The sequence below is a fragment of the Brienomyrus brachyistius genome, chromosome 1 (assembly GCF_023856365.1).
Source record: "Brienomyrus brachyistius isolate T26 chromosome 1, BBRACH_0.4, whole genome shotgun sequence".
Lineage (NCBI taxonomy): Eukaryota > Metazoa > Chordata > Actinopteri > Osteoglossiformes > Mormyridae > Brienomyrus > Brienomyrus brachyistius.
The window spans coordinates 17877934-17905296 of NC_064533.1; the positions used below are offsets into that span (position 1 = coordinate 17877934).

Sequence of the window (27363 nt, forward strand, 5' to 3'; positions counted from 1 at the left end):
GAACCTGCCCCATGTCGACCATGTTTTGTGAGGACCTGCCCCATGAGGGTCTGACTTGTGAGGACTTGACCCATGTTGACCATGTTTTGTGAGGACCTGCCATGTGAGGACCTGTCTTGTGAGGACCTGTCTATGAGAACCTGCCCCATGTCGACCATGTTTTGTGAGGACCTGCCCCATGAGGGTCTGACTTGTGAGGACTTGGTCCATGTTGACCTGCTCAGTGAGGACCTGTCCAGTAAGGATCTGCCCAGTGAGGATGTGCCCTATCTGGACCTACCCTGTAAGGACCAGCCCCATGAGGACCTGTCCCATGTGGACAGACCCTGTTAAGACCTGCCTAGTGAGGATCTGTCTTGTCAGGACATGCCCCATAAAGATTTGCCCTGTGAGGACCTTCCCCATGAGGGTTTGCCCAGTGAAGACCTGCCCTATGAGGATCTGCCCAGTGAGGACCTGCCTAATGAGGACCTGCCACATGAGGTTCTGCCCAGAGAGGACCTGGCCAGTCACTGCCTGTAGGTCTGTCTGCAAGGACACATGTAGCTGCACAGACTGGAGCACTGATGCTGGGGGGGGCTGGACTCACAAGTGGACCAGCATACCATGGAACACGCTATCAGCAATTTTAAAATGAAATATGGGTGGGGGTCGACTGGGGGTAAATCAATTTCACAGCACATGTGCTCATAAGCAGACAGTCATGGCTGATGTACCCTGTACCCGGGCACTGAATTAGCCACCCCCTGCTATGGCACATTGTTACATATGGATTAAATGCAGAGGACACATTTCGTCATGCGCACTGCGGTGCGTCAACAATGCCCTTTGATTACTAAATTCTACCACTCTTCAACATCAGAGCATTTATGCTGCCGACTGCAAACACCGTCCTCTCACTAAAAACAAATCATGTGAAAAATGAAACACACTCTTCCATGTCATTTCCTGTCCATAAAACAGGATATTCTGAAAGTTAAAACATATATAAATTATAGTGACATCACTTCTTAGAATAAATGCAGCGTTCAATAAATTCCCCCTCATCTGGAGCCCGAGTAGAACGTGTGGAGCCCCCCAGGAAGAAAAAGGCCATCTGTGCCAGACCAGGCATGAACATGGTTCCCAGGGACGAGGTGCAAAGACAGCCTGGGTAAGGAGGAAATCTGGGGTGCGATTTTCCTGTTATTAGGATATGTGCGATATGAGTGCGAGGGCGCCTACAGGACAGGCCAGTCACTGCAGATACATTTCCCTTTATTTACCTGCTGCAGACAGTTGGCATTTACACAGACATCGAAGGGGGAGGCATTTGAAGCACAGAGTAAGAAAAAAATTAAAGGGGTAGAAGATTCCAGATCACAAAGAGCCAGAGACGTGGGGACAGGCTGTAGACCCCCACGTGGGGAAAAGCAGCAATGCTTAGTTAGTGTGGGGGGCACTCACATTCTAACCAAGCCAGTAAAACAACCCCCCTTACATTGCTTACATTGACTTGAGCTCAATTGAGCTGAAGCCCCTCACCAAAAACTGACAGAATTACATGCAAGGAGCATGGGGTAAGATTACAGCACGTAAACTGGACACGCGCCTGCGTCCATTACTGCAGCTTCCCTTAGTGATCTAGTGCCCCCTGTTGGGCATACATAGCCAGCAGCAGGGGAAGAGACAAGCTGTTCTTCATCCTTAATGGCACAGCTGGTCCTGGCCGTCTATGGTTTTACATGTGTAAATAATCAAATCACTTACTGTACACCTTACAAAAACAAACACGTCACTGCCCAACGACATGAACATGATTCAGAGTCACATTAAACCCGCCAGGTCTTGGCATCACAATCTGAGGAATGAGGTCTTGGCTGGGGATGGTAGGATGGGCCCAGACCCTCAGGGTTGTCTCTGGGCCAGCGGTGGGTGTTGGCAGTAGGACCCGGAGCTATCCTCAGTGCTGCCCGCTGGGGTACAGTCTGTTTCGCAGCACCACCACCAGGGGGAGTTGCTGCCGGACGCCCGGGTAGTGCTGAACGTGGTCGAACCATCGCGAGATGTTCACATAAGTCTCCTTCTCCTGGATTGAGAGCTCAACCTACGGAAGGATGGAAGGACGGACGATCAGTGAGCGGGACCTTGTGTGGAAGCAGAACAACTGCGACAGGACAGAATGGCACAGAGACAAAGCCAGCCTTTCAGGTGGGGGGTGTCCGTGCTGTGACATGTTAGGTAGAATCCCCCCCCACCTCCAGCAGCAGTTGGGCCACCCTGTGCCGCTGTGAGCAGGCAGATGACCTGCACTTCCTCGCTCAGCCACAGGAGGGCAACGCTGCCACTCACCATCAGATGATGTATCCCATAGTACATGAGCATGTCAGCCAGGGTGAAGGCATCTCCAGCCAGGTAGACCTTATCCTCCAAGTGCTGGTTCAAGTCCTGGATAGCAGAAGAGACAGGGCATGGCTGGTTAACATGCAGGGGGGCTGATTAATGGCAGGGAGGCCATTACGTCATAATGACTGAGCTACTGCCAATAATTATCTCCATGATGTATGACAAAATCATACGCTGCAGATCAATAATGAATTTTTACAAAGGATCACATGATATTAGTGACATTATAAGAGTCCTTTACCGACCTTCCTGATCTGTTTATATCTACTTAAAAATAACAGGGGGTGTTTAATAGCAGGACTGCTGGGGGGTTTGAATTCCACCTCAGCTTTGTCAAGGGGGTTTCCACTGGCTGCTCTAGAACAGTCTGAAGACACGCAGCCAGGCTGAAAGGCCCAGAATGTATGATTGCAAGCATGCATGTGCCCTGCGAATAGACTGGCACCCCATCCAGGGTGTCCCCTGCCCTGTGCCCTCTGAGGGACTGGCATCCGGTCCAGTGGGAATAGGTCCCCCCCCTCAAGAACCCTGAACTGGATAAGCCGCAGGAAGATAAGTTGTTGTTTGGATGCATGGATCAGGTGTGACATTTAATGCGTGTGTGTGAGCAGGGAATGAGGCATGTGAGCACCAGTGTCCTGGAGGAAACAGGTGCTGCCTGTCCCAGATGTCCACCATGCTTCTTGCATCTCCCAGTTCTCCTGATACACCAGCAGGGGGAGTAGGCAGCAGTGGGCCTCTTACCTTCAGGACACTCCTGACCTCCTCCTTGGGGCAGCCATCCAGTCGGGTGGCCCGGTATTCCAGCCACTGCTGCACCACAGCCCGTTGCTCTGCGCTGACCCCTAGCAGCTCTGGTCGCTGCGCCTCACGCACCAGGTGGGTGGCGATAGTGAGCAGGCCACAGAGAGGCGGGCCACTGTTGCTCTGGAGTACAGGTGTCTGAAGGGAACATCAAGGTTTAATTAGTTGTGAGTGGGGGATAGAGTAGACGTCAGGGTTAGTTGGGGTTAGCCATGTCTCACACACACTTCTGGGCAGCTTGACAGCTACAATACATATTACACCACACACATGCACATTATATTTCATCCATTCAGGGCCTTGCTGCTTCATCCATTCTTTTTGGGCGTTGTGCTCAGGCCCGAGGTAGCAGGCAGGACGGGAGCCTGCGGTGAATAACTACAATGGACCCGCCGATTAATGATCCCAGCTCATCTAACCGAAACAAAACAGTTTGCACAGAAACTACAGGATACGCCTTGTAAATAAATGGTTACCAGGCAAGCCACCGCACTGATGATGAAACGTTATGACTACGAGCCAATTAAACCCCCAGATTAATACAGATACATCTCGACCGGAAGGGTCCTCGTCACCCACATGTCCGCGGCACAGTGCCGCCGCATCACTCCGCGGCTCCTGGACAAACCCTATTGCCGGGTAACCAAACGCAGGAAGCCCAAGTCCACGGCACCTTCGAGACAAACCGCTACCAACCTTGCTGCTTCCTTGCGTGCTGTATTTGTTGGGCTTTTTAAAGCCCAACGCCTTCTCCAGCAACGACAACTCCTTCAACGCCATCTTGGATAATGTCACGCCTCCGCGGCACGATTGGACACAACCGACTCCTCCCACGGCCGTAAGTGGATTTAACCAATCAGAGTGCCGATTTCAGAAACGCTAGGGTTGCATCAGAAGGGGGCGGGGCTGCACGGTAACGCGTGCTGAAGGGGTTAGCTGATATGCTGCGAACAGAGCAGCTGTTAACCATACACAGGCCAATGTACTTCCTCGTGTGTGAAACACGGGGGGCAGCACCTGTCTGTTCCTTCTCTTATAGTATGTGTGGTGCCTGTCAGACACCCCCGCATCCCGGATGTCAGAATCAAGGCATAATACTGGGATGCCAATATCTGGATTTAAGATCTGTTCTTATATAAACAATATAAATACAAATTGCACTGTACATAAAAGACAGTTTGTAGGAATATGTAGACAGAAAAGCTGGACTATACATTAATTCTACAAATCTACAAACTAATCGATTCATCACAATGTCCAGCTTTATTCTTTAGTTTTCAAATCGTACCACAATATTATTATTAGTAGTAGCAGTATTAGTAATAGTAGTAATAGTGGTGATAGCAGGAGCAGTAGTTTTGACCGCAATATTAACACAAACTAAACCTCGTGACACGTTTGAGTCTGCGGCCAGCAGGGGGCACTGTGGGTCTTTCTGAAACTTTCCGTGCTGTTACGGTGAATCCCTTACTTTTTTACAAAGAAAAACTTAGTGCTTAAAAAGTTGCTCTGAAACGGTGTGAATAACAATGAAAATTAATTTAAAAAATTACCCTAATTGTTTTGTTGAACTGCTTAATAAAATGCATGTTTACGTTATTGTATTTCAAAAATAGCGTTGTTTTGTAACGTATTCACCTATACGTGCTACAGGTTATAACTATTATTCTACCAAATACGTTTTTTTTAGGCGGGGTACACATAGCAGAAGCTGATCATAAATAAAACAAAACAAAATAAAATAAAATGAGAGAAATAAAGCATTATCAGAAAAGGCCCATATGTCTGTGTCAGGATGAATGTAGCAATTTGATTCAGGCCTGGGAGGACAAATCAAAACAGCTGGCATTCTGGGTGAAGATCTCAGCAACCCCCCGTGTTTACATACTTACATACCACTGAGTCTGACATGGGGGCAGCATAAATATCCCAGGAACGGCTGAATGTCTGTCTCTGATAGAAATGTCTCTGGTATATCATTCCTTGTTTGTAATTCAGCACTTGTTTTTTTTTCCTCCTTTTTTCTTTTGCCTCATGGTATGAGCTTGTATCTGCGAGTGTCAGACATCAGCAGCCGATATCAGGCAGCATTGGGCAGACATACTTACTTGGCCTTTGCTGTTAATTCCTCATGTGTTGCACTGCACCACTGCACCCTCACAGATATCCTGCTTTCTGCACATTCATGCCATTTTTGAAAATGTCACCCTAAGTCACAATGATACTCTGTGTGCGACTGGTGATGTCTGCAGATGCACAGCGGTGGGGTGGCCACAGCCTTGCCTGGTATCTCTCCTCTTGCTGCCTACTGCCTGTCAGAAGAGGTCGTTGATAGAGTCAGCTGGGGTGACGTCTGCTCTTTTGAGCTTGGTGGTAAGAGGGAGTGAGGCTGCTCGGGTGAACCATGGCATCAGAACCATGCTGGCAAGTTTGTTGCTCCATGAAAAGTTGCATCAGATCATCGTGTTGTAATAGATTCAGTTACTGTACAGGAAGCATGCGAGTGAAATACTCACCAGGGTTCCTGTCTAAAAGGGCTGACACACAAAGATGTGCATTAAAAACTACATCTCCCCCCACAGACAGACATAAACATCCATTTGTTTTAGTGGTCATTGCTGACACACCTCAGCACACAACAACAAAATGTCTCTTCTGCACTTATCCCATATGTGATGACATAGCAGGGGGCAGCTAATTCAGCGCCCAGGAGCAGTACCTTGCTGGTTGGGGATCTGAACCTGCAACCTTTTATTTACAAGGGCACTTCTCTAACCATTAAGCCACCATTGCCCACTGGAATTTTGTGAAACGTGGGATTCCTTCCCACGCCTCTAGGGGAGACTGCGCTCTGAATACAGTGCCTTAGACCGCTCAGCCATCCTGACATTCACACAGACACCCACATACAGACACACACAGATGGACATCGGACATATGCAGGGACATGGTAGGGAAACCTCGACAACCTCACTCCTGATAGAGGCCCTGATAAGCTTAATAAAGTGCAATCATTTGGACATTTAGGAGATAGACAGGAGCCGCTAATGCAACCTGACAGGAGCGGGGGAGTTTAACACGGGAGCTACATGCAGGATGGGGCCCCTGGAGATGGGGCATGGGTGGGGGGGGGGCATGATGTTACTCTGTTAATAAGGGTCTCAGGTGGCAGTGAGTGGGCTTGCGCACCTACCTGCACAGGCTGGGATCCGCAGAGCCGCCCATGGCCATGTCCCTCCTCCGCCGACACTCACTGGGATGGCAGTGCTTTTCGTTTGTGTTTACCTCCCCCCCGCAACCCCCACTGATGCTCCCTAACTTGATTATTCCTGGGTAACCTCGTCAAACTGTCAGCCAAGCTCTCTGGCGGGACAGTACCCCCCCCCCCCCCCCCTCCCGGCCCATTAAAACAGAATCATCATGGAGTACACAGCAGCTGATACTCCCCCCAAGCCCCCCCAACATCATGAAGACTCCAGTTTCCCCAGCCAGGGCTGCTGGCTCATAATCTCCCCCCCCAGGATCGCTTTCACTTGTCTAGCTGTAGCACCGACGTGTTCTGCCATAATGATGCTGAATCTGTGCCCCTCCATGTTCCTCAATATCCCCCCCATGTCCCCTAATGCCCTAATGTCCCTCTATACACCACTAATATGCCCCAGTGCCACCACATCCCTCAATACTTCCCCAATGCCCCTAGCCCATGTTCCTCGATACCCTGCCCCCCCTCACAAAGCCCTCCCCAATACCCCCACCCCATGTCCCTCAAAAACCTGTCCTATGTCCACAGGGGTGCCAGTGAGCCTGGCGGGGTTGCAGTACGCCGCCCTGTGAGGGCCACTCTGCTCACCCCTGTCAGACCCCTTTAGATCTTTGTCAGGAAAACCTGAAGAGATGCTCTTTCGTCTTTAAAATTCTCTCCTGAATACCAACAGGGCCATGAGCGATGTGCCTGGGTAAGGCGCTCTATTCACGTTTCTCCATCTGGAACACAAACAGCCCCTTTTAATGGAGTAATGAATATATGGAGTGTGTTACATACATACAACACCCTGTCTTTGAGCTGCTGCTTCCCTCTTCCTTATTTAGGAGCTGAAATGCCACTTAAGACCCAGGCTAGCAGCTCATGACAGTACTGCATGGACAGTAATGTGAACGGCGCCTGCACTTGACCGGGTTGGTACCTACTCTCCAGCGGGTCTGAAACACCCTACACCTCTTTGCTGACCCAGCGTAGAGTCCCCCCCACCCCGAAGTCCTATGTTTTTGTTCTTCCCTGACACCCCTCCCAACCTGTCCTGACCCCTTCAAGTCGCCAAGCGAATCCCACCTCTCAGATTACAGGAGATGAGGATCTGAGGTCAGAGGAGGTCCCAGGGGGGCTATGGGAGCCGGTTTCATCCTCAATTACACTCACCTTTGTTTCCTGCTCACCTCCTCCCCCCAGGCTATTGCCCTCTTTCCTAATGTGCCTCACTGGAGTTAGGATCGGGAGGGGCCTCCTCTGTTAAGCTGAGGAATTTCAGAATAACTGTCATGCAGAGGAAAATGGCATTCCTTACCTTCAAAAGGCCCACCAGTGTTTATGGGAGCTGCCCAAATAAAGAGAGAGATTTCCCAGACCTCATTTTATCTGCAGTTTGCTATCAGCTGCCAAATAAGATAGCAGACTGATCTGCATTTGGCATAAAATATCTGGCTTTTACTTAGAGTAAATTTTGAATTACAAATGTTTTTATCAGGCAGAATAAACTTGTCTGGCTATTTGTAAAATAATGCTTTTCCTGTTTTTCAGCAGGCAACCTTTTGGTACACCTAAGCATGTGCAGAAGTGCGTGGTGTAATTATTATTGTAATAATAGATGTCAACACCTACATGCCGTTCTATAACAGAGGTCCTCCTAGTTCACCGAGCAGTGGTCCCATCTGCATTAATTAGACATGAAATTCTGCCAGGGTGTTACAAAGGAATAAACAGAGACTGACAGAGAAAAATAAATAACTACCAGACCAACTGAGGAGGCTTAATCAGTTATGAGCAGCATTTTCCATAATCTTGGAGTCCTTGACGATCTGTGTGTGACTGTTTTGGTGACCCACATTGTCCCTGTGGCCTTCTGGATCAAAGCATTCTGCTTCAGCTATTGCGGGATGGTAAGCTGTACCTCTCATAGTATCTAGGGGATACTTGGCAATGGAAAGCTCATTAAAAAGTCGGAGCTACATAGATCTGTCATTATCGGAAAACTAGATCAGCAGAGACATTTTGGAGCCTTACATTACACTCGGCACTAAAAACATTATGCAAAGACAGCAAATGCATATGCTGTTGTCTTCCTCTTTGAAGCTGGCAGAGCTAAGCCAAATTTAGTGCAAATAAAGAAGGTCTAATACCCCCCATTTGGATGGGGAGTGCAGGCGTCCATCAGTCTCTTTGGGACGGGCGAGGCAATGCCAGGAGCTAGTAGATTAATTAGGGCCTCCACATGCTCTCCTAAGTCAACGACAGGAGATACTGGGAATCAGCGCCATCCTACTGGGCTACAAAATGAGAAACAGGCAAATGGAAGGTAAGACAGATGGTCAGCTGACACCTACCGGGAGCAGTGTGAATGCGACTCCGAGAAGGATGGGAGGGGGGCCAGGGATGGCAGGCAAAAGCCCATGGCATTACTGTAAACTGCCCGCTAAACACGGCAACTGCAGGGTACTGGCCGCCCATGGCATTACTGTAAACCGCTCGCCAAACATGGCAACTGCAGGGCACTGGCCGCCCATGACATTACTGTAAGCTGCTCGCCAAACATGGCAACTGCAGGGTACTGGTCGCCCATGACATTACTGTAAACCGCTCGCCAAACACAGCAACTGCAGGGCACTGGCCGCCCATGGCATTACTGTAAGCTGCTCGCTAAACACAGCAACTGCAGGGCACTGGCCGCCCATGGCATTATTGTAAGCTGCTCGCTAAACACAGCAACTGCAGGGCACTGGCCGCCCATGGCATTACTGTAAGCTGCTCGCTAAACACAGCAACTGCAGGGCACTGGCCGCCCATGACATTACTGTAAGCTGCTCGCTAAACATGGCAACTGCTGGGTACTGGCCACCAATGGCGCTACCAAAAACGACTTGTTTAACAGGGTGACTGCAGAGCACTGGTTGCCTTGGGTGTTAATGTAAGCTACCTGGTAAACATGGTGACTACAGTGTACTTGCTGCTTATGGCGTTACTGTAAGTTGCATGCCAAATATGGTGACTGCAGGGTACTGGCTGTCCAGTGAATTACCATGAACCAGTTGCTAAACATGCCGACCACAGTCCCCTGTTGCCCCTGAAATCACTGTAAACAACCTACTAAACATGGTTATTGCAGTGCATTGGTGGCCCATGGTGTTACCATAAGTTGCCTGCCAAACACAGCAACCACAGCATTACTTTATGCTATATGCTAAACATGACGGCTGCAGTGCACTGATTGCTCACAGTGTTACTGTAAGCAGCATGCCAAACATAGTGACTGCAGGGCACTGGCTGCCCACGGCATTATAATAAGCCATCTGCTAAGCACAGCAACTGCAGTACACTGGCTGCTATGGCATTACCATAGACCACCTGCTAAACATGGTGACCGCAGCACACTGGCTGCCCATGGTGTTCCCATAAGCTGCCTGCTAAAATGTTCTGAAAGCAGAATGAAAAAGGATTGGTTCAGAAAGAAAACCAATCAGGTACTGGTGACATGTCAGACTAATGAATCAGATGTATTGATCCTGCCTCCTCTACTTGCTTGGACCCGCCTCCTCTACAATCTGAACCATTAATTTTTCAATCTACCAGAACACGAGCGACCGGAGCATGCCGGCGGTCCATGATGTTACCATAATCTGCCCATATGGTGACTGCAGTGTACTGGCTGCCCATGGTAAGATGCCAGCTGAAATGCCAGTACCATTAGTTACATGCCTCCGTGTAGCTTTGAGATGTGTGACTCTCTAGCTAGGGTACATATCCAGCAAACTGCTCTGGGGACAGTACTCCTGGCTCATCTGACACGACGGTTAATTACCAGTGGCTTTGTTTGTCTGATTTCCTGTAATTAATTAGCTATTATCTCTTTTATGGGACCCCTCTGTATGTCGCTGACTGATGACATCTGCTATTGACCCTTAATGAGTTTGTCAAAGTTTCATTCTGCATTGTGTGCAAACTTATACGATTTCAGGCGGGAACAAGCTTTCCTGAAGACTTGCTTGGAACCTTGACCACAGGTGTTTGGACCATGATCAGTGTAGCTGAAAGATGAAGACTTCATAAGAACTACATGCTTCCTGCTGAGACATCACTGTGATACAGTCCCAGAAGAAAAAAATATCAGCTGCGCTTCCTGTTCTGGTTCCCCCAGGGAACAGAGACATCATCAAAGGTTGGACCTACTGCCCTGCCTTACGTTTATCAGATTCTATCACCTGTGAAAAGCACACTGAAGGCTCAGCTGGATCTAAAAAATAGATCCCTGCAGCATTTGGTGCAGGTGAAGAAATGAGGTTTCAATGAGCCATTAAATGACAGCCAGTCTTCTTCTGGCCTCCAGTGAATTTTGCCCATTGAAAGTCAGATAGCAAAGATCATGATTCAGTAGCTTGGACTGAAATGAAGTTGTGAGTCTGAGAGGTTCTCAGAAGGAGTAATCACACAGTATTTCCGGGTGAGATTTCAGCAAAACTGAGGGAAGGACACAAACTACTAATTTATCGAGCAGAGTTTTAAACATCTAAAACTGTGGCTTTCAGACAAAACTGATTGTCACCTTTCTCATCTGGCAATGACTCCGACTGCCCCAGTGTACTTCCTGCACCCTGAATGCCACTGCAGAAACAATGGGACTGCTCTCTCTATCCCTCTGAAAGTCTGAAAGTCTGCAGGCTGGTGGGGGGGGGGGGCTGGAATGTGTATGGGGTGGGGGTGGGGAGCATTTCTGTAATGAAAGGTGCTGAAAGGCTGCTGGCAGCGATGTGTGAGCCTGAGTGTGTCACTCATTTCCTGGGCTTTGGGATCATGTCCAAACTACCCCGCTCCAGCGCCCAGGCACCTGCCACCCCTTGCTCCCCCATCATGGCTGGCTGGCTCTCCATTAGTCATTGAGGTACCGGCCCCCGCAATTTATGGCTCTGAGGGCAGTGATCCAGAGGAACCACGAGCCTGTTGCCAGGCATTTTCCTCATAAGGGGGCTTGGGGCAATCAAGGGGCAATCCCAATTGCCCCCGTCAGGACACAAAGGCTGCTGTGATGTTGGAGGGGGAGGGCAGAATTCATGGCGGGACAGGCGGGGCTGTCCTAATGTAGTGGACCGGTCAACACTGAATCTGAAAGGTCATTTATAATTAGATGAACTGCAGGAGATTCAGGACAGTGAAGGGGCGGGCTACCCAGACAGACAGGCAGATAGACAGGAAAACAGGGAGGCAGAAAGACAAAGACAGACAGGCACACAACAAGACAGACAGAGACAGACAGACAGACAGACAGACAGAATGACAGAAACAGACAGACAGGCAGACAGACAGAGTGGCAGACAGACAAGTAGTCAAACAGACAGGCAGATAGACACAAACAGTCAGGCAGACAGATGGATAGAAAGACAGACAGAGATACAGACAGACTGACAGACAGACTGACAGGAATACAGATACAGAATACAGACAGGCAGGCAGACAGAGAGACAGACATAGATACCGAGAGATTGACAGACAGGCAGACAGACTGACAGGCATACAGATAGAGACAGACAGGCTGGCAGACAGACAGGCAAGCAGACAGGTAGGTAGATAGACAGACAGAAAGCCAGACTGGCAGATGGACACACAAGCAGACAATCAGGCAGGTCGGCATGACAGACACAGACTGATAGGTAGACAGACAGGCAAACAGACAGACTAGCAGACAGATGCACAAACAAGCAGACAGACAGACAGACAGGTAGGCCCATCTTCCTATACCCAGTGCGTATCTTTGACTGAAGAAGTATGAATAAGCAGAGCTAAACAAGCATTCATTACCTCGGAGTCCTTGCTGAATGTCATTCGCCGTTATGTTTAATGTGTAGAGGATGCTAAACATCATTAGCTAATTTACACCTGCTGCAGCAGAACTAGCTCATGTTCCATTTTTCTTTGTTTGATTGAATTTAGTTTGTACAGGGAAATGTCGGTCTGAGTGCAGATGAGCCCACTGTCGGATGAGATTAACCCTGGTTGAGGACTGGTGGCATTACCAGCTGCTTTGAGGAGTGCTGGGATGCATATTTTTCTCTGTGTGATGTCAGTCAACATGTGCATTATGGGTTACTATTTCTTCGTGTAATTCTTCTTAACTGTTGCTTCCCCACCTTCCTGACCAGAATAAACAGCTGGGAGGATGGATTCGGGAGTATTATCCTGAAAATGGAGGTAAAACGTAGCAATGATGCATTTCTGTATGGAAAGTGCTTTTTAAACCATCCCAATAGGAATAAACCTTTTTCATTGCATCCCTGACAGCATGAGGTGCTGCTCATTTTACATAAACACACATGTACCTCAGAGCCGAGAGCAGCATACATTAAACACGCAGAGTGCGGCTCTTTTGCGTGAAAAACGAGCGGCAGGGATATTTACAATGCAGATGCGTTTGCTTGGGGACACCCGCTCCGGAGGAGCCGATATGACTCTGCTGTCACCGCGTGTGTCATTAGGCAACGCGCGGGAAACACTGTGTTTATCGTTGTTACTCCCGTGGAGCCGTCCGGCATGCCCGGCCCTCTGCCGTGTGGCGCAAACGTTCTGCACGTTTCTGTTCGAATCCAGTGGTCCTTATCCATTAATCATCCTAGGTACCGGCGGCTGGGAGGAGCGGAGGGAGGGGTCCATGTGACTGACGGCGGAATCATGGTCATTTGGTTACCTTGACTCCAGTAGGCCATGTGTTGTCTTTACTGCCACCTACCTGTATGTAGTGGTATAGCGCCTTACGTCATAAGCAGACGGGAGGTGGGAACAGTCCATTTTATGGCTCTAAAAATCTGAGATCCATAAAAGTATAAAATGTAGACATGGTCATGGAACCTTCGGTGCAGTCATGAAGGGAATCAGGGCAGCATTTTGTCAGGATTCAATTCACACCCATTACTCTGTGGCCTGGGAGCGAAAAAACAATTGTTTCAATATATAAAAAATTTGATAAAATGTAATCAGCCACCACCGGCTAATGAACAATAAGACACACAGTGTTTAAAAGGCGCTGGTATGTTTGCTTTCCCTTAGAGCCCAGAACCGAAGTCAAACTTAATTAGATGTGGCTGATTTGCAAAGAACTCGTCCAGAATTAAATTTCTGACAGGTGAAGCATGAAATGATGCTGATCACAAAGACGGCAGAGTCATTTTCATGAGCTCTCACTGGCGACAGGAAGCGTGAGCTTTTGATTTTAAAAAGTCGTGATCGGAGGGTTAATGGAAGAGAGGCAGTTTCTGCTAATGAAACTCTCAGCTACTCAGAGCGGCAGAGATTAACATCTGGCTAAAATCTCCTCTTGTGAGTCATTTCTCAGGTAACGGCATGTTCATTCTTCTCCTTCCCATTGATATGTTTTACACAGAGAGCATCGTTATGTTTGTTATTATGTTCAGTTATTAATGGGAATACCTCTGGAAACCACTGCAGACAGTATCTGTGGTCTGAAAATGTTCTTTGTCACATTATCAACAGTTTACTGTTAATTTGCTCTATTGCCTATAAAGACAGACATAAACACACACACTCATATAGATAAGAAGATTGTAACAAGGGCAAGTGTGGCTTCTTTGCTACTGGGAGACTTCAGTGCACCATGATAGTGTTAGAAACCACAGTATCCGTGTGCAACCCTGGAGTCACTCAGCAGAGGACAAAAACGGCTTATTTTACCAGCCCGTTTGTCACAAGCAGCGAGACAGATTCAGCATGGAGTCACACTGAGAACGATGCGTTACCATAATGTGATGTTTATCATAATATTTTATCATAATGTGATTTATTAGACTACCACCAGAGTTCCATGACATCCTATGCTAATTTCAGCTCTTCCGAATGAACACATTAGAAGGAGGATATTTCTATAATCATTCTTAGTTATACTGATTACTAGTCTTCCTCTGGAAAGTTCCTTTATGAAACAGGGCCAAAAGCATAGTGTTCAGACAAAAATAAAAGGTAAATTTGGTTTTCTAGATATGCCTTGTTGCATTAATACATGCATTTTTATATTCACTTTACTGAGGGTCGTGGCTGTTTTGCAGTAATCAAATGCATGCAGCATTAACAAAAAAAAAAAATGACTCAGAATGTGGTCTGTATGAAGTTAGGTGTTTAATTTACATTATGCACAGAAGATTACAGGTAGTTGTTTGTTAGATAATCATTCCCGTCATTCTGCTTGTGTGTGTGTGTATATGTGTGTACTGCTTGTTTTCCCATTTTATGTCAAATTCCCGGCACCTTCTAGGAAAGAGCAGCACTGCGAAGGCCTTTGTTTGCTGTTTGCATCAGGTTTGCGAAGCACAAGGGTCTGTAATGTGAACACGGGTGCAGGCGAATCAGCCAGACCTCCTGTCCTCCCCCCACCCCCCGCAAAGTGAGCAGATCCTGCTTAATGGACTGGGGGAGCTGCTGGACTGCCAGCATTCACCTAGGAGGGGGGGGGACCTTCGGCAGAGCTTAGGGAGACCATAGCTCTGAGGAACAGTGCAGCAGATTGTAAACTGTTATTGGGTAGCTGTTGAAATGACACAGCAAACTGTGAGCTGTGATTGGGTGGCTGTTGAAATGACACAGCAAACTGTGAGCTGTGATTGGGTGGCTGTTGAAATGACACAGCAAACTGTTAGCTGTGATTGGGTGGCTGTTGAAATGATGCAGCAGACTGTGAGCTGTGATTGGGCGGCTGCTGAAATGATGCAGCAGACTGTGAGCTGTGATTGGGCAGCTGCTGAAATGATGCAGCAGACTGTGAGCTGTGATTGGGTGGCTGTTGAAATGACACAGCAAACTGTTAGCTGTGATTGGGTGGCTGTTGAAATGATGCAGCAGACTGTGAGCTGTGATTGGGCGGCTGCTGAAATGATGCAGCAGACTGTGAGCTGTGATTGGGTGGCTGTTGAAATGATGCAGCAGACTGTGAGCTGTGATTGGGCAGCTGCTGAAATGATGCAGCAGACTGTGAGCTGTGATTGGGTGGCTCTTGAAAGGATGCGCCAGACTGTAAGCTGTGATTGTGTGGAGCCTGCTTTGGTGTTTGGGGCACTAATTGAGACTAACTTACTTTGGGGTTTATATCTCTGATAGTTTGGGGAGCTTTCTTAATGGCACTTATGGGCAGCAAGTAAAACTCACTGAGAGCTTTATAGGAGTGTGAGGTGGAGCTGCCCGTGATTCCCCATGAAGATGGACCCATCCACCGCAGGGGTTCTGCTCCTTTCTGGGCTTCCCACCTCCCAACGGCGGGCTCATCGATGTCATGTCACCATGAATATCACATGTAGCCACTTCACTGTTGCAGTGCTTTTTATGAATCTCAGAATCTGTCAGCCTAGTTCATCTTATTATATTACAGAGGTGGGGAAGGTTTTACTAGGATGACAGAAATCAGGAGCTGTTTCCCAGATGAGTTAAACTCCTTTGAAGGCCATTATTAAGTGAGTTAAAGATTATTAGGGGTTTTACATGGAGCAACACTATCGAGGACGCAGGAAGCATCACGTGGGAGCGAACACACTGCGTGGGGACATTGGCTGTCCCCGAAACCCGGTGCTGTAGATCTCTCCAGTTATTTCTCATTATTGTGAAATAAGCCAAAGAATTTGTCAGGATCTTTTTACGGTGCCGATACCCGCCGACAGGCTCCTTCCTTTCCGGGAGATTCTCTACTCGATAAGGAGCTTTTGTCATGGGAGGTGTGTGTGTTTCAAGCCCTGCTCTGTGAGATAAGGGTCACTCTGCTAATCTCCCCACCTCAGAGCTTATTAATCTTCCCGAGGATAAGGACGTCTAATGAGTCGGAACCGGACCCCTCCCCTGATGTTAATGTTCTTCTTGGGGAGACCTGGCTTCCTTGTTAAGTTCTCTGAAAGTCCACTTTGGTTAAACACGTCACAGGAAGAGGATCTTTAGAATGAAGGGCCAACTTATGTGAAACACGCACTAGCCCCCCAGCTTCTCTGGCTCTGCCCCCTCCCTGCCCCCTCCCTGCCCCCTCCCTGCTCCCTTCCTGCCCCCTTCCTGCCCTCTCTGTCCCCAGTGTCAGATTCTCCATTCCTTCCTTCCAAAACATATTATGCCATTTAAACTTCAATCATATTTACTGTTCCTCTCTCTGGCTGCCTGGGGCCATGGAGCGATTCATCCAGCTCCCCCCGTGTCATGCCTGCTTGTCACAAAGCCTCTGCTGGGACACTGGGTGTGTGGGGGGGGGGTGAGATGGGGGGATTGGGACACAGATGCGGGGGTCAGAAGATACCAATGTCCCTCTTTACTCAACTATAATGGTCCGGCATGATTTATCTTCACCTGTGGTAGCCACCTGGTGTCATGTGACAAGCCTCACCTGAGCCAATTTTGTCTTTCTACCTTCACTGCTTGGAGAAAAAAGGCTTCTCATCAAACACAGAGAATTAATGGTGAAACTGGGAGAAAGCAGAAGAAAAATCCCAGTGTAGCAGATGAAAGGGCTGAAAACACAACTTACAAAGTGCTACATGTTTGTTTTTGGTGGTGGAGCAGCTGGTACCTGGCTTTTTGAAATCGGCAGAGGACGTTTATTTAAAGAGCCTGGCACTGGGGCAGGACTTCACCTTTGCAATCCAAAGCCGTCATTCCCTGGAAAAAGGCCCATGGGAAGGAGCTACGTCAGGGGATTCCAGCGGGCAGGAATCCCATGTCAGAAGCCCCAGAGAAGCAGCCCTGGCTCCCACCTTACTCACTTACTTGATGGTCTTTTTCCTTATTGGAGGGAGAGACTATGCCTGGGGGCTCCCTGCACCCCTAGGCTGAGGAGGGGCCATTAAGTTTGAAGAAAACAGGACCACAGGACTATCTGTGAAGGTCTCAGAAAGGAAGGTCTAATGCTTTCCACGCCATGCCCTATCCCACTTCCCCTCCCACTCCTCCATACTTCCCATGCCACATCCCATACCACTTCCTGTCCCACTTCTAAATTCACTTCCCATCCTACTTCCCTCTCCCACATCTCATCCCTCTTCCCCCTCCTGATTTCAATCCCACTTCCTCTGCTGCTTCCCGTTCCGCTTATTCACTCACTTATCCTTCCACTTATCGTCCTGCTTCCCAACCCACTTCCTATCCCTCTTCCTCTCCTGCTTCTTCTGACTTCCCATCCCGCTTCCCTCTCTTGCTTCCTCTCCTGCTTCTCCTCCCTCTTCCTGCGCCGTTTCCCTTTCTGCTTTCCCTCACCACCTCCCAGCCTGTCTGAGTCCGAGCATGTGGCATGCACTCCACAGCGACCGCCAAGGAATCAGCCAAGGAGAAAAGATCCCGCAAAGCCATTTGTGTATGGGCTGCCCCGCTGGGCCCCTGAGGCGATGATGTGCTTCCGCTGGGTTATTTTATGATCAGGCCAGTGTGTTATTGAAATATTATCTCTACAGTCCGGCTCATTCTTGTAAGAAATGACAGACTCTCAGAGTAGCAATACAGAGGACGTATCAAACGGAGGGCAATCTCCATTAAGGACAAGAACATTCCTTCTGGATCTGAGGAAACACCATAATTCATGCCATGGAAAAATGGGCGGTTTTCCTCTTCGTTACTGCAGCTGTGTACCTAAAAGGCAGGAAAAGATACTTAAAAAGGTGCAGATTATTCGCTGGGTAGTGTCTGTTTAGTGAGAATTCGCTGAATAGATCAGAAGCAGGTCACTAATCGCTCATAAATGTCATCAGAAAACATTCAAAATGTTTAAGGAACTTTGCACATGTGTGTCTGTTGTGACAAAGGGAAGAGGCAAACTCACTGTCGCATGTTGTCCAGTGCAGCAGCTGCTCTAAACCCCTCTTGTTTTTCAGCCTGCAGTGAGCAGTAAATTATCCTCTCTCCACAGAGTCATCTTCATTAAAAATAAATCTTAAGTAATTACAACACTTCGTTGACTTGAAACAGCTCTGAGTTTACATAATTCATATATAATTCATATGTTCATAATTCATTTCTCAACCAAAACAAGGATGAAGACAGTCGGTAAAAACAAAGTCCGAATGTTGTCTCCACACGTTTTGCTTTTATTGAGTATGGGTCTCCATAAAGACCCCCACAGATGCACAGACTGACGATGAACCATCCCCACAAGGACAATTACAAGCTCGGCAGTAATGTGCAGAGTACATCAAGGTAAATGTAATTACACGTGCCAGCCAGTGACAGGAAAATCAGACAAAGGTCTTGTTTCATCTTCCAGAACCAGGTACATGATTCGGCGTCCATGTTGACTGGCTTGGGTGATGACATCAGCATGAAAGACTGCAGGACATTTACTTACAACCACTGATGTGGTTGTAACTCAAAGAAACGAATAATAGACTTCTGGAGTCTTCTTGGGTGTGGAAACCGTGAAGGAGAACATTCTGCTGACTCTCCACGAGACAGCCCTTCATGTATAGTGCCTTTCATGTATAGCGCCCTTCATCACTATGACCTACTTTTCACTGCCCCATCCAGTCCAGTCACAGTGTTGGGTGACTGGCCACATTTATAAATAACTGCATTCTGCTTTTCCCTTGGAGAGCATTTGTGGGCGTCATTCCTGTGCTTTGAAGCTACTGTTTCATCCATCGCCCATATCTGTCCGAATGTCTTTTACAGTAACTGGTTTCACTGTGTTTTTTTCATACCGTGTGGGCATGAGATTCCTGTCCAGCTACTCCTTGGATGAAGTCTCCTGGTGTTGGGGATGCAAGACCAGTGCTGCTCACGTCACGCACTGCAGATACGTGACACGTGTTGAAGGCTTGCCAGCAGCCTGCGAAGCACCTGAATTACACTCAGAGTAATGTAATGTAGAGTCATGTAGAGTTAGATATCCAACATGGAAAGCAAGACACAAGACCTTTAAACACCTAAAAAACATTTAGCTGCAAGAGCTCATGGATAAATATGATAATAAAAATACTCCAACCACTGGAATAAACAGTTAGAAGATGACTGGTGGATGGATGGATAGATGCATGTAATGCTTCTACCAGGACAGGAGGGAATGAGGTCTCAGTATGCAGTTGGCAGTGTTTGCTACAACAAGCAGGATTTCAGCATTCTGGTTCTGGTTCTCCTGCAGGGCACGTGACCATCAGCCCCATGATACAGCTTTTCATAGCAGCCCAGGACATCAGCAGCAGCTCCCGCCTGTGACCTCGCGCAAGCTTGACAATTTAATCGCCTGAGTTTGATTTCAGTGCTGAGCAGCAAGAAGTTTAGCCTAAAACTCTCAGCCAGGAGAACATTGTGTCTAGGTTGTTCACTGTTTAAGAAACATGTGTCCCTGTTTCTGCCAATAACCTTGTACAAAAGGCTGTAAATAAAAATATATTTATGTTGCGTATGAATATTTAGCGAATTACTAAATTCAGCAGGAAGCACATCCTACTCCTCATTACTGGCATCCCAATAACATACTGAGTGCCATCAAAGGTCATTTACTGTGGCTGAAACATGTGGTTCTCACCAGTTTATACCGGCTCACACTGGCTCATACCTGTTCACACAGGCTCTCACCAGTTTATACCGGCTCACATTGGCTCACAGCTGTTCACACAGGCTCTCACCAGTTTATACCGGCTCACACTGGTCCATACCTGTTCACGCAGGCTCCCACCAGTTTATATCGGCTCATATTGGCTCACACCAGTTCACACATGCTCTCACCAGTTTATACTGGCTCACATTGGCTCGCAGCTGTTCACGCAGGTTCTCACCAGTTTATACCGGCTCACACTGGCTCATACCTGTTCATACAGGCTCTCACCAGGTTATACCGGCTCACACTGGCTCATACCTGTTCACACAGGCTCTCACCAATTTGTACTGGCTCACATTGGCTCACAGCTGTTCACGCAGGCTCTCACCAATTTATACCGGCTCACATTAGCTCACGCCTGTTCATACAACCTCACATTTTGTGATACTGCCTTACATCACACCGGTATATATTGGCTCAAGTCGGCTCGCATCAGTTCATAGCGGCTCACAGACACTTTTTTCACTCAGAAAAGGGCGGACACATATTAAGTGGTTGTGCTTCCAGAGGGATACCCAAATCAGTCCGAAGGTAATGGCACCGGTCCCCGTTCACATGACTCACATGCTGGCTGGTGACGCCAGCATACAGGGGCCCTCTGAGGCTCAGCTTCTGCCGCTGCCCGTCTCTCCAATAAAGTTGTAGTGTTTTGCTAATGCGTCATTCATTAAGCACTGAGCCCTCCCGGCAAAGTGCGTGTTATTATGGCGCTAAATCATCCCACAATATACCTGTGTGGCTGTGTGTGGCAGGCTGGCCAGTGGCCCCCCGCCCGGGGGGACACCCCCCCCCCGTAATGAGATATGAGCCCGGCTGTGATGAATCCTGTGCCTCCTCCTCACTGGCTCACGCCACCTACCACCCCAGCCAATATCCCTGCTGCTGCCGGCCCTCATTTTTTTCAACCTTTCAGACTCTCTCTCTCAGTCCATATAGCACAGAGCACTATTAAGCAGGTAAATGATGCTCCTAAGATCACATGGTGTGTCCATTATCAGACTGCAACATAACTAATCGGATTCTTCTCAGCTGTGGTCAGGCACCGCGGTAAGAACGACCTCCTGCCCCCCCCCCCCCCAGCACCCCCTATTCTCGAGACATCACCATGGCTTTTTGGTGCAATCTGCGCTGGTGATTGCAACACTGCATAGATACAGATGAACCAGAATGTTTCCCCAGCTGGGGTACTGGTCTCCTCTGGAGTGAGTTAGGCAGGTTTGTTCCAGAAGCTTGCCAGGGTGCCCCTGACAGTGTGTGACCCGTGTGCCATTAGGATGGGCGTGTGACTCATCCTCACCCTCGACCTCCCACCCTGGGCACCTGCCCCCGCTGAGGACGGCACATCTGCAGGAAGCCAACCTCTGCGAATGGAGCCTCTTTAAATCTGTCAGCAGTCCGCAGGAGAACATCAGACTCCAGAGTGCTGCTGCATGGGATAAGAAGTGCTGTGTGCTCAGGGACCCAAGGCAGATGCATGTGGTATGTGACTGGGTTAAAGGAGCCCACATGTACCAGAACCTGCTGCCGCTACATAAATCATTAACATGTTGTTATAGGAGCATGGTTTGTATTTGCATGGACGGTTGGATGAATAGATGGATAGATGGATGTTGTTCTCATATGTCAGTATGTAGTCACACTAGCATATCCGTACCATGCCTAGGCATGACTGCCGTCCTCCCTCCTGCCGATCTGACCTCATAGCTTTAGCGATGTCTGTAACAGTGTAACTAGTACCACTACTAAAGAAATGTAAAATCAAACAGCTTTTAAAAATGTGGTACCATGGTACCCACTCAATACCGGTATCTCATGCAACACTAGTCTGCGCAAACTATGAGGTATTTGGTTAGGGGCAGCACAAATAAAAATAATATCTCTGCATGGCATACTTGATAAATCTGCAGTAGTGTCCAAATTTGTGGAAACACCCAGCATTTTTGGCATTATGCTTTAAAAATTATTACACAAACATTGCCGGTGATGTTTATAAAAAAATCAAAGAATGTTACAAATATCATACGCTGGATGATTAAATAAGTAACTGGAGAAAGAGTTGAATGACGTTCTGCGATCTCTAAAAATGGGAAGTGTTTCCACAATTTTGTCCACTAGTATATGTGTGTCATGGTGCCCAAAATAACTACAATTAAGCCACAAGATTAGGACATTAATCATTCCATTTTGCTGTATAATAGCGCTTTCCTTCCCATGTTTTCTTCAACACAAAAACAGATCTGGCGGTGATGGTGAGAGTGTGCAGTGTGTGCGCAGACCAATGGGGGAGCAGAGAGAGGGGGCAATCGTGCTCGGCTCAGTACAAGGCTAAGTGTGAAGACGCCCTCAGACTAACTGGACTTCGGCTGTCAGACAGGCTCGGACACTCAGCCAGGGTCAGTACATCCTTAAATGGACTGACTCAAATTTGCTTCTGCCTTTGCTTCCACAGGCACTTCCTGCTCTTCTTCCTACGTCTTGTCTGATTGGCTGTGACCCTCTTCACACCGGCTGACTTCCATCACCCTCTTTGTGTCTCAGTAACACGCACGCACCGACACCCAGATCATGGCTAATGCCACTTACGACCCGCAAACAGTAAATCCCTGCCTATTTATCTTCATGTTCATTCAGTTGGTCAGTGGGCAGAAGCTGAGCAGGATCATTACGGCGCTCTACTATCCTCCGCGCTACCAAGTGCACCCACAGCTTCTAATAAAACGCAAAGGATTTTAAATTAGAAATTAATTTGGATAATTTGTCTCCTACGAGCGCCGTCCTGCCGCTGTTCCTGCCAGCCATGTGTTAATATATCATATTAAGTAATTGTGAGCCCCAGATGTAGATGATCATACCACAGAGGAGAGGCTGATCTAATTAGCGAGTGTGGGGGGGCCTGCTTAGGGTGCTGAGGAGAGGGGGATGACCCCCTTCAGGCTGGGGAAAGGGGGGGGGGCAGAGAGCATGGCTTGTGGGGAGAGGAGGGGGTAGGCGGAGAGAAATTAAGTGCTGTGCAAACAATTACCGACCAGCATTGGTCTGGATAGGAGCGGGTCATGCGGGGGGACAGCCAAGGTTGAGCCTCCAGCCATCACTGCCATCCCCCTCCCCCAGGGAACTTTGTAGGGTGCTTTTGTGGGGGGAGAGTAATGGAAGGCAGTGAAGAAAGTGAAGTGAAGAACATCCATCCATCCATCCATCCATCCATCCATCCATCCATCCATCCATCCATCCATCCATTCACTAAAGGGATTTGCTATCCTGCGTCAGCTCAGAGGAGCATCGAGGACAGGGAATATCAGACATGGTTAACAGTTAGGGTGTTAGTGTGGCATTAGGGATTATAGGGTGTTAGTGTGGCGTTAGGGTGTTAGTGTGGTGTTAGGGGTTAGAGTGTTAGTGTGGCGTTAGGGGTTAGAGTGTTAGTGTGGTGTTAGGGTGTTAGTGTGACGTTATGGGCCAGAGTGTTAGCGTGGCGTTAGGAAGTTAGTATGGCATTAGGGTGTTAGTGTGGCGTTAGGGGTTAGGGAGTTAGTGTGGCAGTAGGGTGTTAGTGTGGCATTAGGGGTTAGAGTGTTAGTGTGGCGTTAGGGGTTATGGTGTTAGTGTGACATTATGGGCCAAAGTGTTAGCGCGGGGCTAGGGAGTTAGTATGGCATTAGGGTGTTAGTGTGGCATTAGGGTGTTAGTGTGGGGTTAGGGGTTAGGGAGTTAGTATGGCATTAGGGTGTTAGTGTGGCATTAGGGTGTTAGTGTGGGGTTAGGGGTTAGGGAGTTAATGTGGCATTAGGGTGTTGGTGTGGCATTAGGAAGTTAGTGTTGCATTAGAGGTTAGGGTGCTAGTGTGGGATTAGGGTGTTAGTGTGTCATTAGGGTATTAGTGTGGCTTTAGGGTTTTAATGTGGCGTTAGAGGTTAGGGTGTTAGTGTGGCATTAGGGTGTTAGTGTAGTGTTAGGGGTTATGGTGTTAGTGTGGCATTAGGGCGTTAGTGTGGTGTTAGGGATTAGGGTGTTAGTGTGGCATTAGGGGTTAGGGTGTTAGTGTGGCGTTAGGGGTTACGGTGTTAGTGTGGTGTTAGGGGTTAGGGTGTTAGTGTGGCATTAGGGGTTAGGGTGTTAGTGTGGCATTAGGGTGTTAGTGTGGCGTTAGGGGTTAGGGTCAGGGTGACATCAGTGTCCGGCATGCGATGAGCATTGTCCTGCTGAAAGGGGAGACTGACAGAATTTCATTTATTTCATTGCCAAGTTGTTTGGGAGGTGTTCAGACAATTGCATTCTTAGGGTATAGTATCAGTAGCGTATCAGTATGCAACGAAAGTACTACGGCACCCCCACGGTACAGCACTGTATTCCCTCACATGGGTGGTCCGGTACGTCCAGCAGAACCTTCAGAACCAGCGACACTGATTACTATAATCAAAATGGCTGCTAATAGTGAAGACAGTGTATGTTCTTGCACATAAGCATATACAGTAATGATACTTATTATTAAGGGTCCAAAGCACGTAGTGCTATGGAACCTTATTGTTTTTATTATTGTATTTGTCATACATGTGCGTTTAATTTTAAATGTTACAACATGTACCCCATACAGCCTCATGGTGTAGCATAGCAGCCGAAAGCAGACATGCCAGAAAAAGATGAATCCTCCCTGGCCCTGCATCATTAATGCGGCCGACTGCTGATTCTCTCTCATCACATTTTCTTACCCCTTAGTGACATTTTTTTCCATAGTGCGGCATCCAGTAAATCTCTGTAAGACGATAATTAAGTTGTAACTCATGGTCACAAAAACTCCAAACCAAATCTGACCAGAAACAAATTAACAATTACAATTAAGTTTTCAAAACGTCCTCTCCAAAATAATTTCCAGCAGCCTTAATGTATTCTTCAGAGATTTAATTAGAGCACAGTAATTAAAAGAATCTCCTTTTCTTCTTCCTTCCGTTCTCAACTCTATTGGTCTCGTTTTTTTAAGATACATCAGTATTGTGACCTCCAGTTAATTAAAACCCAGGAGACATTTCTTGCATAAAATCAGATTTATCTTTCCATAAAGCAATTAAGTTAAAAATAGTTTGAATGGAGAGGCTTGCATTGAAGGGCCTGTAGGGGCAGAAGCGAGTCTCATTCCAGCTCATTTACCCTTCTTTTGCCTCTGCATGTGGTAAGTAACATGTCAGGCTATATGAAGACCCATTCCTCTATCGATAGATTTTACTAAGGAAACTTCCCCCAAAATAAAAAGAGAAGCACAGACCACCCTGCAGTGTTGCTCTCAATTCCCCCCACCCCCGCCCCCAAAAAATGTCACATATCAGTAATGAGGAGACCGGCCATTACAAAAAAACAGTGATAAAAAACGAACACTGCCACACTCTGGGAGACACCCGTTACTGCTCTGATTAGTTACGTGCAGTAGCAGGTGGGGAGACACAGACATGACATCAATGATGCAACTAGCACACACACGCACACATGTATAAATGATCTGGACCTGGAAGGAACGGTTTAGGTAGACTGTACAGATTGGGTAGTGACAAACGTTTTACAAGCATTGTGTCAAAGGGATCACTGCAGTTTTCCAGGAACAACTGGATGCAACAAACAAAAATCCAGGAACAACTGGATGCAACACACAAAAATTTGGTAAAATATGGAACTATCGTTTTTATAAGTGCAGCACAATTCAATTAAAGTCACTGCATAGCATACTTGATAAATCTATAAGCGGGTTGTGTGTCATCACGCCCAAAAGGACTCCAAATAAGCCATAAACGAAGGACATTAATCATGAGCTCTGTTGTGCTGTGTATTAGCGCTTTTCTTCCTATGTTCGCTTCAATGCAAAAAGTCACACAGCGATTATGAAAGCAGGTTCTGGCCCAGAACCTGTGAGTGCAGACCAGTGGGGAGGAGGCACAATTGTGCTCAGGCATGGTACAAAATAACTGAGCCAAGTCTGAGTACACCCTTTGTGGGCCAGAGACCGCTCTGGCATGGCGCCATCTATAGGTTACTCTGGTCTCAGGGCTGATGGGGGAATAGACACTATGTAGCTAATTACTGAATACATGGATTTGAGATGTCTGAGTGGGAGATGGAGAGGGGGGTGGTGCTGGGTGGCGCCTCAGGGGGAGGGGGGGCATTATTGATGCCACAGCCCCAGGAGAGGCACATATGGGCTCTGTTTTTCCTGGGTGCTTTATTAATTTACGTTACATACCTCTCCCATGCCAACACTTGCATGGCGGGAAACAGCGTTATAATTAAAAATGGAGCCGTGTCCATGAGGAGATGCACAACGCGGCGGCGTGTCGGCACGCCGATCCGCCCGCCAGCCGCCGTCTCTGTGCGCAAATTAATAGGCAAACGGCAGCCATGCGGTAAATTGCTTTGCTGCAGCAGCAAGCTGCATCATTCAGTGTGTTTATTAAAGCGCCGGGCGGTGGAGGCTGAGGTGTGTAAAGTCAGGCGTAGCTGTCGTGCCGGCGTCGGCAGTGATGTACGCCGATGTAGGAGGCAGAACGGGTCGTGTTTGCACTTAATTGTGGCATAACACAGCTAATAATGTGTGTTGTTATTATGACGGTGTTGATATTTTGGGAGGGACTCTGTGCTTAAACCAGCTACACCAACTCCTGCGAAACCATCAAGCAGGATCTCGTCGCAGCCTTGTCCAGGGTATCCCCCTGACCCGCTAAGATCTTTGTCGGTGCTGGGGCCTTCTGGACCCATGGTCCAGGGGACATGATATGTGTCCCTGGCTCTCTGAGGCGAGCTCTCCAGCCACATCTGTAGTTGCAGGACCCTTACCTACCATGTGAAATGGCAGATTGCTGCTCCCACCTTTTCTGAGTCTCCGGGGGGGGGGGGATTAAGAGGCCGGCTCACGGCCTGGCTTCTGCATGTGTTGTTTAAGCAGCATACAATTAAACACGAGGCTTTGGGAGAGTGCCCATAGCGCCCCCCGGGGGCTTCACACATCTCCTGCACAGCCAGAGCGCCTCGGCACACCTCCTGTTTAACATTCTGAGTTTGTCCCATGCCTGTAATTTATTGGAACTCATCTGTAACCGGCAGTGGCACTGATTTATACGCTGATTTGAAAAATAAATAAAAGTGATAGAAACCTGAATTTGGGTTTAATGATGGACCGCCGCGGCGTGAAGGAGTGAAGATATGAAACGTTGTGAGGAAATGAGATATTATGCCCTCAAGACAAGTGCAGCTAGCAGCCCATTAATTATTAGATATTTATTATTAAAAATTTCTCTTCATGAGTGAAAGAGGAATATTAGCGGTAGTCAAGCTGGTGAGTCTCGGTAAAAGTCATGTGAGAAAACGGCGTTTTTACAGT

At 47.9% G+C, this 27363-nt stretch overlaps 1 protein-coding gene across 1 annotated transcript; it reads right to left on the reverse strand.

The window, feature by feature from the left end:
* Positions 1–1240: 1240 nt before the first annotated feature.
* On the reverse strand, positions 1241–4033 carry eef1e1 (eukaryotic translation elongation factor 1 epsilon 1). The gene is made up of 4 exons (XM_049017505.1): positions 3886–4033; positions 3130–3327; positions 2332–2427; positions 1241–2086 (listed from the first exon to the last, which is right to left on the reverse strand). Exons 1-4 carry the CDS (start codon positions 3967–3969, stop codon positions 1943–1945), a joined length of 522 nt encoding a protein of 173 aa, XP_048873462.1. The 5' UTR covers positions 3970–4033; the 3' UTR covers positions 1241–1942.
* Between the last annotated feature and the right edge of the window lie 23330 nt (positions 4034–27363).